This window comes from Scyliorhinus torazame, chromosome 31, assembly GCF_047496885.1.
Source record: "Scyliorhinus torazame isolate Kashiwa2021f chromosome 31, sScyTor2.1, whole genome shotgun sequence".
In the NCBI taxonomy this organism is placed as follows: domain Eukaryota; kingdom Metazoa; phylum Chordata; class Chondrichthyes; order Carcharhiniformes; family Scyliorhinidae; genus Scyliorhinus; species Scyliorhinus torazame.
The window spans coordinates 7,584,401-7,597,307 of record NC_092737.1 but is presented as its reverse complement, the minus strand read 5'-3'; the positions used below and the strand labels follow the sequence as shown (position 1 = coordinate 7,597,307).

At 61.3% G+C, this 12,907-nt stretch overlaps 1 protein-coding gene across 1 annotated transcript in view; it reads left to right on the top strand.

The window, feature by feature from the left end:
- The window catches only part of LOC140404558 (CTD nuclear envelope phosphatase 1-like), an 83,287-nt gene that overhangs the window by 66,326 nt on the left and 4,054 nt on the right, over positions 1-12,907 (top strand). The window contains exons 2-4 of the mRNA XM_072493162.1: positions 8,458-8,524; positions 8,800-8,918; positions 9,585-9,656. Coding sequence (XP_072349263.1) covers positions 8,458-8,524; positions 8,800-8,918; positions 9,585-9,656 — 258 coding nt within the window. The remainder of the gene's footprint in view (positions 1-8,457; positions 8,525-8,799; positions 8,919-9,584; positions 9,657-12,907) is intronic.

The following is a 12,907-nucleotide window of genomic DNA, read 5'->3' as shown; positions in this document are numbered from 1 at the left end:
GCAGGTGGGGAAGGGTCTGTCACTGTATAACACTGGGGTACGGTACTAGTGGGGACGGGTCTGTCACTGTAGAACACTGGGGTACAGTACAGGTGGGGACGGGTCTGTCACTGTATAACACTGGGGTACGGTACTGGTGGGGACGGGTCTGTCACTGTATAACACTGGGGTACAGTACTGGTGGGGATGGGTCTGTCACTGTATAACACGGGTACAGTACTCGTGGGGACGGATCTGTCACTGTGTAACACTGGGGTACAGTACTGGTGGGGACGGGTCTGTCACTGTATAACACTGGGGTACAGTACTGGTGAGGACGGATCTGTCACTGTATAACACTGGGGTACAGTCCTGGTGGGGATGGGTCTGTCACTGTATAACACGGGGGTACAGCACTCGTGGGGACGGGACTGTCACTGTATAACACTGGGGTACAGTACCAGTGGGGACGGGTCTGTCACTGTAAAACACTGGGGGACAGTACTGGTGGGGACGGGTCTGTCACTGTGTCACTGGGGTACAGTACTGGTGGGGACGGGTCTGTCACTGTAACACTGGGGTACAGTACTGGTGGGGACGGTCTGTCAGTGTATAACACTGGGGTACAGTACTGGTGGGGACGGGTCTGTCACTGTAACACTGGGGTACAGTACTGGTGGGGACGGTCTGTCAGTGTATAACACTGGGGTACGGTACTGGTGGGGACGGGTCTGTCACTGTATAACACTGGGGTACAGTACTGGTGGGGACGGGTCTGTCACTGTATAACACTGGAGTACAGTACTGGTGGGGACGGGTGTGCCACTGTATAACACTGGGGTACAGTACTGGTGGGGACGGGTCTGTCACTGTATAACACTGGGGTACAGTACTGGTGGGGACGGGTCTGTCACTGTATAACACTGGGGTACAGTGCTGGTGAGGACGGGTCTGTCACTGTATAACACTGGGGTACAGTACTGGTGGGAATGGGTCTGTCACTGTATAACACTGGGGTACAGTACTGGTGGGGACGGGTCTGTCACTGTATAACACGGGGGTACGGTTCTAGTGGGAACGGGTCTGTCACTGTATGACACTGGGATACAGTACTGGTGGGGACGGGTCTGTCACTGTATAACACTGGGGTACGGTACTGTTGGGGACGGGTCTGTCACTCTCTAACACTGGGGTACAGTACTGGTGGGGACGGATCTGTCACTGTGTAACACTGGGGTACAGTACTGGTGGGGATGGGTCTGTCACTGTATAACACGGGTACAGTACTCGTGGGGACGGGTCTGTCACTGTATAACACTGGGGTACAGTACTGGTGGGGACGGATCTGTCACTGTATAACACTGGGGTACAGTACTGGTGGGGACGGGTCTGTCACTGTATAACACTGGGGTACAGTACTGGTGGGGACGGGTCTGTCACTGTGACACTGGGGTACAGTACTGGTGGGGACGGGTCTGTCACTGTATAACACTGGGGTACAGTACTGGTGGGGACGGGTCTGTCACTGTATAACACTGGGGTACAGTACTGGTGGGGACAGGTCTGTCACTGTATAACACTGGGGTACAGTACTGGAGGGGACGGGTGTGCCACTGTATAACACTGGGGTACAGTACTGGTGGGGACGGGTCTGTCACTGTATAACACTGGGGTACGGTGCTGGTGAGGACGGGTCTGTCACTGTATAACACTGGGGTACAGTACTGGTGGGAATGGGCCTGTCACTGTATAACACTGGGGTACAGTACTGGTGGGGATGGGGCTGTCACTGTATAACACTGGGGTACAGTACTGGTGTGGACGGGTCTGTCACTGTATAACACTGGGGTACAGTACTGGTGGGGACGGGTCTGTCACTGTATGACACTGGGGTACAGTACTGGTGGGGATGAGTCTGTCACTGTATAACACTGGGGTACAGTACTGGTGGGGACGGGTCTGTCACTAACACTGGGGTACAGTGCTGGTGAGGACCGGTCTGTCACTGTATAACTCTGGGGTACAGTGCTGGTGGGGACGGGTCTGTCACTGTATAACACTGGGATACAGTACTGGTGGGGGCGGGTCTGTCACTGTATAACACTGGGATACAGTACTGGTGGGGACGGGTCTGTCACTATATAACCCTGGGGTACAGTGCTGGTGGGGACGGGTGTGCCACTGTATAACACTGGGGTAGAGTACTGGTGGGGACGGGTCTGTCACTGTATAACACTGGGGTTCAGTACTGGTGAGGACGGGTCTCACTGTATAACACTGGGGTACAGTACTGGTGGGGATGGTCTGTCACTGTATAACACTGGGGTACAGTACTGGTGGGGACGGGTCTGTCGCTGTATAACACTGGGGTACAGTACTGGTGGGGACGGGTCTGTCACTGTATAACACTGGGGTACAGTACTGGTGGGGACAGGTTTGTCAGTGTATAACACTGGGGTACAGTACTGGTGGGGACGGGTCTGTCACTGTATAACACTGGGGTACAGTACTGGTGGGGACGGGTCTGTCACTGTGTAACACTGGGGTACAGTACTGGTGGGGATGGGTCTGTCACTGTATAACACTGGGGTACAGTACTGGTGGGGACGGGTCTGTCACTGTATAACACTGGGGTACAGTACTGGTGGGGACGGGTCTGTCACTGTATAACACTGGGGTACAGTACTGGTGGGGATGGGTCTGTCACTGTATAACACTGGGGTACAGTACTGGTGGGGACGGGTCTGTCACTGTATAACACTGGGGTACAGTACTGGTGGGGACGGGTCTGTCACTGTATAACACTGGGGTACAGTACTGGTGGGGACGGGTCTGTCACTGTATAACACTGGGGTACAGTACTGGTGGGGATGGGTCTGTCACTGTGTAACACTGGGGTACAGTACTGGTGGGGATGGGTGTGCCACTGTATAACACTGGGGTACGGTACTGGTGGGGACAGGTCTGTCACTGTATAACACTGGGGTACAGTACTGGTGGGGACGGGTGTGCAACTGTATAACACTGGGGTACAGTACTGGTGGGGACGGGTCTGTCACTGTATAACACTGGGGTACAGTACTGGTGGGGACGGGTCTGTCACTGTATAACACTGGGGTACAGTACTGGTGGGGATGGGTCTGTCACTGTATAACACTGGGGTACAGTACTGGTGGGGACTGGTCTGTCACTGTATAACACTGGGGTACAGTACTGGTGGGGACGGGTCTGTCACTGTGTAACACTGGGGTCCAGTAGTGGTGGGGATGGGTCTGTCACTGTATAACACTGGGGTACAGTACTGGTGGGGACGGGTCTGTCACTGTGTAACACTGGGGTACAGTACTGGTGGGGACGGATCTGTCACTGTATAACACTGGGGTACAGTACTGGTGGGGACGGGTCTGTCACTGTATATCACTGGGGTACAGTACTGGTGGGGATGGGTGTGCCACTGTATAACACTGGGGTACGGTACTGGTGGGGACAGGTCTGTCACTGTATAACACTGGGGTATAGTACTGGTGGGGACGGGTGTGCAACTGTATAACACTGGGGTACAGTACTGGTGGGGACGGGTCTGTCACTGTATAACACTGGGGTACAGTACTGGTGGGGACGGGTCTGTCACTGTATAACACTGGGGTACAGTACTGGTGGGGACGGGTCTGTCACTGTATAACACTGGGGTACAGTACTGGTGGGGACGGGTCTGTCACTGTATAACACTGGGGTACAGTACTGGTGGGGACGGGTCTGTCACTGTATAACACTGGGGTACAGTACTGGTGGGGACGGGTCTGTCACTGTATAACACTGGGGTACAGTACCGGTGGGGACGGGTCTGTCACTGTATAACACTGGGGTACAGTACTGGTGGGGACGGGTCTGTCACTGTATAACACTGGGGTACAGTACCGGTGGGGACGGGTCTGTCACTGTATAACACTGGGGTACAGTACCGGTGGGGACGGGTCTGTCACTGTCTAACACTGGGGTACAGTACTGGTGGGGACGGGTCTGTCACTGTATAACACTGGGGTACAGTACTGGTGGGGACGGGTCTGTCACTGTATAACGCTGGGGTACAGTACTGGTGGGGACGGCAGTCAGTTGCTGCAGTTATTTCAGAGCTGGTGTGATCTATCTGTGGTTTTCCTCGTGCTCTGCAGTTTGAATGTGTGTGGGTGCTGAATCGTGCTCTTGGCTGAGGCTGTGAAGTTGTGACTATTTCCTGCAGTTGTGTCTGATGAATATCAGTGTGTGAAGATCCCAGAGGGACTGAGCAAGGACTCATTACTGAAACCGGCCCTGGAAATGGGATCCCAGCCCAGCGCGATGACCTCGAACTCCAGGCCAATTCCAAATGGAGTGATTAGCAGGGGCAGGTGCAGTTTTATAAAGAGCGCCGCCCTTTGGGAAGGGTGACAGTGAGGCAGGCAGCAAGGACATGGAGCACGTGGCCAAGATCATTGACGAAACTGTCCTGGAGTGGAGCCACTTTACAGTGAGGGAGGACAGCCTTCATCAATTACATTTGTGACAGCAGCACAGTGGGTGAAGCAGCGACTCTGAAATAGATGGTCAGGAGGATAAGTAACTCTGTACAGAGTGGCAATACCGTGGAGTACTGAGGGAGTGCCGCACTGTCCGACGGTCAGTACTGAGGGAGTGCCGCACTGTCCGACGGTCAGTACTGAGGGAGTGCCGCACTGTCGGAGGGTCAGTACTGAGGGAGTGCCGCACTGTCAGAGGGTCAGTACTGAGGGAGTGCTGCACTGTCGGAGGGTCAGTACTGAGGGAGTGCCGCACTGTCCGACGGTCAGTACTGAGGGAGTGCCGCACTGTCGGAGGGTCAGTACTGAGGGAGTGCCGCACTGTCAGAGGGTCAGTACTGAGGGAGTGCTGCACTGTCGGAGGGTCAGTACTGAGGGAGTGCCGCACTGTCAGAGGGTCAGTACTGAGGGAGTGCTGCACTGTCAGAGGGTCAGTACTGAGGGAGTGCCGCACTGTCGGAGGGTCAGTACTGAGGGAGTGCCGCACTGTCAGAGGGTCAGTACTGAGGGAGTGCTGCACTGTCAGAGGGTCAGTACTGAGGGAGTGCCGCACTGTCAGAGGGTCAGTACTGAGGGAGCGCCGCACTGTCAGAGGGTCAGTACTGAGGGAGCGCCGCACTGTCAGAGGGTCAGTACTGAGGGAGTGCTGCACTGTCGGAGGGTTAGTACTGAGGGAGTGCCGCACTGTCAGAGGGTCAGTGCTGAGGGAGTGCCGCACTGTCAGAGGGTCAGTACTGAGGGAGTGCCGCACTGTCAGAGGGTCAGTACTGAGGGAGTGCCGCACTGTCCGACTGTCAGTACTGAGGGAGTGCCGCACTGTCAGAGGGTCAGTACTGAGGGAGTGCCGCACTGTCGGAGGGTCAGTTCTGAGGGAGTGCCGCATTGTCAGAGGGTCAGTACAGAGGGAGTGTCGCACTGTCAGAGGGTCAGTACTGAGGGAGCGCCGCACTGTCAGAGAGTCACTACTGAGGGAGTGCCGCACTGTCACAGGGTCAGTACTGAGGGAGTGCCGCACTGTCAGAGGGTCAGTACTGAGGGAGTGCCGCACTGTCGGAGGGTCAGTACTGAGGGAGTGCCGCACTGTCAGAGGGTCAGTACTGAGGGAGTGCGCACTGTCAGAGGCTCAGTACTGAGGGAGTGCTGCTCTGTCGGAGGGTTAGTACTGAGGGAGTGCCGCACTGTCAGAGGGTCAGTGCTGAGGGAGTGCCGCACTGTCAGAGGGTCAGTTCCGAGGGAGTGCCGCACTGTCAGAGGGTCAGTACTGAGGGAGTGCTGCACTGTCGGAGGGTTAGTACTGAGGGAGTGCCGCACTGTCAGAGGGTCAGTGCTGAGGGAGTGCCGCACTGTCGGAGGGTCAGTTCTGAGGGAGCGCCGCACTGTCAGAGGGTCAGTACTGAGGGAGTGCTGCACTGTCAGAGGGTCAGTACTGAGGGAGTGCCGCACTGTCAGAGGGTCAGTACTGAGGGAGTGCTGCACTGTCAGAGGGTCAGTACTGAGGGAGTGCTGCACTGTCAGAGGGTCAGTACTGAGAGAGTGCCGCACTCTCAAGAGGGTCAGTACTGAGGGAGTGCCACACTGTCAGAGGGTCAGTGCTGAGGGAGTGCCGCACTGTCGGAGGGTCAGTACTGAGGGAGTGCCGCACTGTCAGAGGGTCAGTACTGAGGGAGTGCCACACTGTCAGAGGGTCAGTGCTGAGGGAGTGCCGCACTGTCAGAGGGTCAGTGCTGAGGGAGTGCCACACTGTCAGAGGGTCAGTGCTGAGGGAGTGCCACACTGTCAGAGGGTCAGTGCTGAGGGAGTGCCGCACTGTCGGAGGGTCAGTACTGAGGGAGTGCCGCACTGTCAGAGGGTCAGTACTGAGGGAGTGTCGCACTGTCAGAGGGTCAGTACTGAGGGAGTGCCGCACTGTCAGAGGGTCAGTACTGAGGGAGTGCCGCACCATCAGAGGGACAGTACTGAGGGAGTGCTGCACTGTCAGAGGGTCAGTACTGAGGGAGTGCCGCACTGTCAGAGGGTCAGTACTGAGGGAGTGCCGCACTGTCAGAGGGTCAGTTCTGAGGGAGTGCCGCACTGTCAGAGGGTCAGTACTGAGGTAGCGCCGCACTGTGAGATGGTCAGTACTGAGGGAGTGCCGCACTGTCAGAGGGTCAGTACTGAGGGAGTGCTGCACTGTCAGAGGGTCAGTACTGAGAGAGTGCCGCATTCTCAAGAGGGTCAGTACTGAGGGAGTGCCGCACTGTCAGAGGGTCAGTTCTGAGGGAGTGCCGCACTGTCAGAGGGTCAGTACTGAGGTAGCACCGCACTGTCAGAGGGTCAGTACTGAGGGAGTGCTGCACTGTCAGAGGGTCAGTACAGAGGGAGTGCCGCACTGTGAGATGGTCAGTACTGAGGGAGTGCCGCACTGTCAGAGGGTCAGTACTGAGGGACTGTCGCACTGTCAGAGGGTCAGTACTGAGGGAGTGCCGCACTGTCAGGGTCAGTACTGAGGGACTGCTGCACTGTCAGAGGGTCAGTACTGAGGGAGTGCCGCACTGTCAGGGTCAGTACTGAGGGACTGCTGCACTGTCAGAGGGTCAGTACTGAGGGAGTGCCGCACTGTCAGAGGGTCAGTACTGAGGGGGTGCCGCACTGTCAGAGGGTCAGTACTGAGGGGGTGCCGCACTGTCAGAGGGTCAGTACTGAGGGGGTGCCGCACTGTCAGAGGGTCAGTACTGAGGGGGTGCCGCACTGTCAGAGGGTCAGTACTGAGGGGGTGCCGCACTGTCAGAGGATCAGTGCTGAGGGAGAACTCGCCGGAGTTTACTATTTGAGGAGGGACTGGGGTGTACACTGTGTCCTGGACTAATATTTAAACAATCAACACTGCTTATAACTGGCCATTGCAGTCTTTGGGATCTTGCTGTGTGCTGTGTTGCTGCTGCATATCCTGCATTAAACCAGTGTGTCCAGTTCAGAAAGTACCTCCTTGTGCAATACCTCGAGAGGTCTGCAAGTGAGAGGTGGAGAGTAATTCCTTTTTTAACCAATGGTAGCCTGCATTTATCAGCTGCCTGTGGGTGATATTGTGGGCATTCCTCTCCGTCTCCACTGACTCCGTGTTGGAGAGGTGAATCATGTCCGCTAGCAACGGGAAATAAAGCTGAGAGGCTGACTGGGCCGCTGCCATGTGCAAACGTGGAGGAAATTCCAGGGTGTGCAGGTATTACATAGAACAAAGAGTGCCGAAGGAGTCCATTCGGCCCATCGAGTCTGCACTGACCCACTTAAGCCCTCACTATCCCCGTAACCCAATAACCCTTCCTTTTTTGGTCACTAAGGGCAATTTAACACGGCCAATCCACCTAACCTGCACATCTTTGGACTGTGGGAGGAAACCGGAGCACCCGGAGGAAACCCACGCACACACGGGGGAGGACGTGCAGACTCCGCACAGACAGTGACCCAGCGGGGAATCGAACCTGGGACCCTGGTGCTGTGAAGCCACAGTGCTAACCACTGTGCTGCCGCCCCGTGATCAGCTGTGGGCCACACCTTTGCCACACCCAGCACTCAGTCACACCAAGATCGAGGAGGAAGCGGAGGGCTCAGGATCCGCCCCACAGCTCCAGGGTCCCAGGTTCGATTCCCCGCTGGGTCACTGTCTGTGCGGAGTCTGCACCTTCTCCCCGTGTGTGCGTGGGTTTCCTCCGGGTGCTCCGGTTTCCTCCCACAGTCCAAAGATGTGCAGGTTAGGTGGATTGGACATTCTGAATTCTCCCTCCGTGTCCCCGAACAGGCGCCGGAGTGTGGCGACTAGGGGCTTTTCACAGTAACGTCATTGCAGTGTTAATGTAAGTCTGCTTGTGACACTAATAAAGATTATTATTCTGGATGAGCAGTGAGCTGGCGCGTTCTAACACCATCCCATCTACTTTTTCTGCAGATTATTCAGTATCAGACTGTTAGATATGATATACTACCTCTCTCCCCAATCTCCAGGAACCGACTTGGTGAGTCTCTCCCCAGCCCCTGTGTCTGTCTCTGTTGCTCAGCACCACCCTCCCCCTCCCCCCCCCTCCCCCTCGGCACCCCCCCCCCCTCGGCACCCCCCCCCCTCCCCCTCGGCACCCCCCTCCCCCTCGGCACCGCCCCCCCCCCCTCCCCCTCGGCACCACCCCCCCTCCCCCTCGGCACCGCCCCCCCTCTCCCTCGGCACCGCCCCCCTCCCCCTCGGCACCCCCCTCCCTCTTGCCCTTTAACCTGCTGACGACCGTTTTTCTTCCAGGTCAGGTGAAGGGGAAAATATTGGTGCTTGATCTCGATGAGACGTTAATTCATTCGCACCACGATGGAGTGTTACGGCCGACAGTGCGACCAGGAACCCCTCCAGACTTTATATTAAAGGTGATTCCGCTGAAAGTGGAGCTGGTTACAAAGGGGACCAGGCTGAGGTGCGGTGGGAGTACCAACAAGGGGAGGGTTGGGTGTGGGTGAGGCTCGGGTCCGGGGAGGGGCTCGGGGTGGGGGAGAGGCTCGAGTCCAGGGGAGTGGCTCGGAGAGGGGCCCGGGTCCAGGGGAGGGGCCCGGGTCCAGGGGAGGGGCCCGGGTCCAGGGGAGGGGCCCGGGTCCAGGGGAGGGGCCCGGGTCCAGGGGAGGGGCCCGGGTCCAGGGGAGGGGCCCGGGTCCAGGGGGAGGGGCCCGCGTCCAGGGGAGGGGGCCCGGGTCCAGGGGAGGGGCCCGGGGTCCAGGGGAGGGGCCCGGGTCCAGGGGAGGGGCCCGGGTCCAGGGGAGGGGCCCGGGTCCAGGGGAGGGGCCCGGGTCCAGGGGAGGGGCCAGGGGGAGGGGCCCGGGTCCAGGGGAGGGGGCCCGGGTCCAGGGAGGGGCCCGGGTCCAGGGGAGGGGCCCGGGTGCAGGGGAGGGTCCAGGGGAGGGGCCCGGGTCCAGGGGATGGGCTCGGGGAGGGGCCTGGGTCCAGGGGAGAAGCCCGGGTCCAGGGGAGGGGCATTCGGGGAGGGGTCTCTGTTGCTATTGCGGAAGCTCCGTCAGTAACAAGGTCTCTGTCTTCTCCAGGTTGTGATAGATAAACATCCTGTTCGCTTCTTTGTTCATAAACGACCGCATGTCGATTTCTTTCTGGATGTGGTGAGTATCCTCGCAAGCCCCCCCCTCTCCCCCCCTCTACCCCCCCTTTCCCCCCCTCTACCCCCCCTTTCCCCCCCTCTACCCCCCTTTCCCCCCTCTACCCCCCTTTCCCCCCCTCTAACCCCCCTTTCCCCCCCTCTACCCCCCTTCCCCCCCTCAACCCCCCTTCCCCCCCCTCTACCCCCCCTTTCCCCCCCCCTCTACCCCCCTTTCCCCCCCTCTACCCCCCCTTTCCCCCCCTCTACCCCCCTTTCCCCCCCTCTACCCCCCTTTCCCCCCCTCTACCCCCCTTTCCCCCCCTCTACCCCCCTTTCCCCCCCTCTACCCCCCTTTCCCCCCCTCTACCCCCCTTTCCCCCCCTCTACCCCCCTTTCCCCCCCTCTACCCCCCTCTACCCCCCTTTCCCCCCTCTACCCCCCTTTCCCCCCCTCTACCCCCTTTTCCCCCCCTCTACCCCCTTTCCCCCCCCTCTACCCCCTTTTCCCCCCCTCTACCCCTTTTCCCCCCCTCTACCCCTTTTCCCCCTCTACCCCCCTTTCCCCCCCCTCTACCCCCCTTTCCCCCCCTCTACCCCCCTTCCCCCCTCTACCTCCCTTTCCCCCCCCTCTACCCCCCTTTCCCCCCCTCTACCTCCCCCCTTTCCCCCCCTCTACCCCCCTTTCCCCCCCTCTACCCCCCTTTCCCCCCCTCTACCCCCCCCTTTCCCCCCCTCTACCCCCCTTTCCCCCCCTCTACCCCCCTTTCCCCCCCTCTACCCCCCTTTCCCCCCTCTACCCCCCTTTCCCCCCCCTCTACCCCCTTTCCCCCCTCTACCCCCCTTTCCCCCCTCTACTCCCTTTCCCCCCTCTACCCCCCTTTCCCCCCTCTACCCCCCTCTACCCCCCTTTCCCCCCCTCTACCCCCCTTTCCCCCCTTTCCCCCCTCTACCCCCCTTTCCCCCCTCTACCCCCCCTTTCCCCCCTCTACCCCCCTTTCCCCCCCTCTACCCCCCTTTCCCCCCTCTACCCCCCTTTCCCCCCTCCACCCCCCTTTCCCCCCTCCACCCCCCTTTCCCCTCTGCCCCCCCTTTCCCTCTGCCCCCTCCTTTCCCCCTCCTGCCCCCCTCCCCTTCCCCTCTGCCCCCCCTTCCCCTCTGCCCCCCCTTTCCCCTCTGCCCCCCCTTTCCCCTCTGCCCCCCTTTCCCCCTCTGCCCCCCCCCCCTTTCCCCTCTGCCCCCCCTTTCCCCTCTGCCCCCCCTTTCCCCTCTGCCCCCCCTTTCCCCCTCTGCCCCCCCTTTCCCCTCTGCCCCCCTTTCCCCTCTGCCCCCCCTTTCCCCTCTGCCCCCCCCTTTCCCCCCTCTGCCCCCCCTTTCCCCTCTGCCCCCCTTTCCCCTCTGCCCCCCCCTTTCCCCTCTGCCCCCCTTTCCCCTCTGCCCCCCTTTCCCCTCTGCCCCCCTTTCCCCTCTGCCCCCCCTTTCCCTCTGCCCCCCCTTTCCCCTCTGCCCCCCCCTTTCCCCCTCTGCCCCCCCTTTCCCCCTCTGCCCCCCCCTTTCCCCTCTGCCCCCCCTTTCCCCCTCTGCCCCCCCTTTCCCCTCTGCCCCCCCTTTCCCCTCTGCCCCCCCCTTTCCCCTCTGCCCCCCCTTTCCCCTCTGCCCCCCCCTTTCCCTCTGCCCCCCCTTTCCCCTCTGCCCCCCCTTTCCCCTCTGCCCCCCCTTTCCCCCTCTGCCCCCCCTTTCCCCTCTGCCCCCCCTTTCCCCTCTGCCCCCCTTTCCCCCTCTGCCCCCCCTTTCCCCTCTGCCCCCCCCTTTCCCCTCTGCCCCCCCTTTCCCCTCTGCCCCCCCCTTTCCCCTCTGCCCCCCCTTTCCCCTCTGCCCCCCCTTTCCCCTCTGCCCCCCCTTTCCCCCCTCTGCCCCCCCTTTCCCCTCTGCCCCCCCCTTTCCCCTCTGCCCCCCCTTTCCCCTCTGCCCCCCCCTTTCCCTCTGCCCCCCCTTTCCCCTCTGCCCCCCCTTTCCCCTCTGCCCCCCCTTTCCCCTCTGCCCCCCCTTTCCCCTCTGCCCCCCCCCTTTCCCCTCTGCCCCCCCCCCCCTTTCCCCTCTGCCCCCCCTTTCCCCTCTGCCCCCCCCTTTCCCCTCTGCCCCCCCTTTCCCCTCTGCCCCCCCTTTCCCCTCTGCCCCCCCTTTCCCCTCTGCCCCCCTTTCCCCTCTGCCCCCCCTTTCCCCTCTGCCCCCCCTTTCCCCTCTGCCCCCCCTTTCCCCTCTGCCCCCCCTTTCCCCTCTGCCCCCCCTTTCCCCTCTGCCCCCCTTTCCCCTCTGCCCCCCCTTTCCCCTCTGCCCCCCCTTTCCCCTCTGCCCCCCCTTTCCCCTCTGCCCCCCTTTCCCCTCTGCCCCCCCTTTCCCCTCTGCCCCCCCTTTCCCCTCTGCCCCCCCTTTCCCCTCTGCCCCCCCCTTTCCCCTCTGCCCCCCCTTTCCCCTCTGCCCCCCCTTTCCCCTCTGCCCCCCTTTCCCCTCTGCCCCCCCCTTTCCCCTCTGCCCCCCCTTTCCCCTCTGCCCCCCCTTTCCCCTCTGCCCCCCCTTTCCCCTCTGCCCCCCCTTTCCCCTCTGCCCCCCTTTCCCCTCTGCCCCCCCACTTTCCCCTCTGCCCCCCCTTTCCCCTCTGCCCCCCCCTTTCCCCTCTGCCCCCCCCTTTCCCCTCTGCCCCCCCTTTCCCCTCTGCCCCCCCTTTCCCCTCTGCCCCCCCTTTCCCTCTGCCCCCCCTTTCCCCTCTGCCCCCCTTTCCCCCTCTGCCCCCCCTTTCCCCTCTGCCCCCCCTTTCCCCTCTGCCCCCCCTTTCCCCTCTGCCCCCCCTTTCCCCTCTGCCCCCCCTTTCCCCTCTGCCCCCCCCTTTCCCCTCTGCCCCCCCTTTCCCCTCTGCCCCTCCCCTTTCCCCCTCCTCTGCCCCCCCTTTCCCCTCTGCCCCCCCTTCCCTCCTCTGCCCCCCCTTTCCCTCTGCCCCCCCCTTTCCCCTCTGCCCCCCTTTCACCCTCTGCCCCCCCTTTCCCCTCTGCCCCCCCTTTCCCCTCTGCCCCCCCTTTCCCCTCTGCCCCCCCTTCCCCTCTGCCCCCCCCTTTCCCCTCTGCCCCCCTTTCCCCTCTGCCCCCCCCTTTCCCCTCTGCCCCCCTTTCCCCTCTGCCCCCCCTTTCCCCCTCTGCCCCCCCTTTCCCCTCTGCCCCCCCTTTCCCCCTCTGCCCCCCCTTTCCCCTCTGCCCCCCCCTTTCCCCTCTGCCCCCCCCTTTCC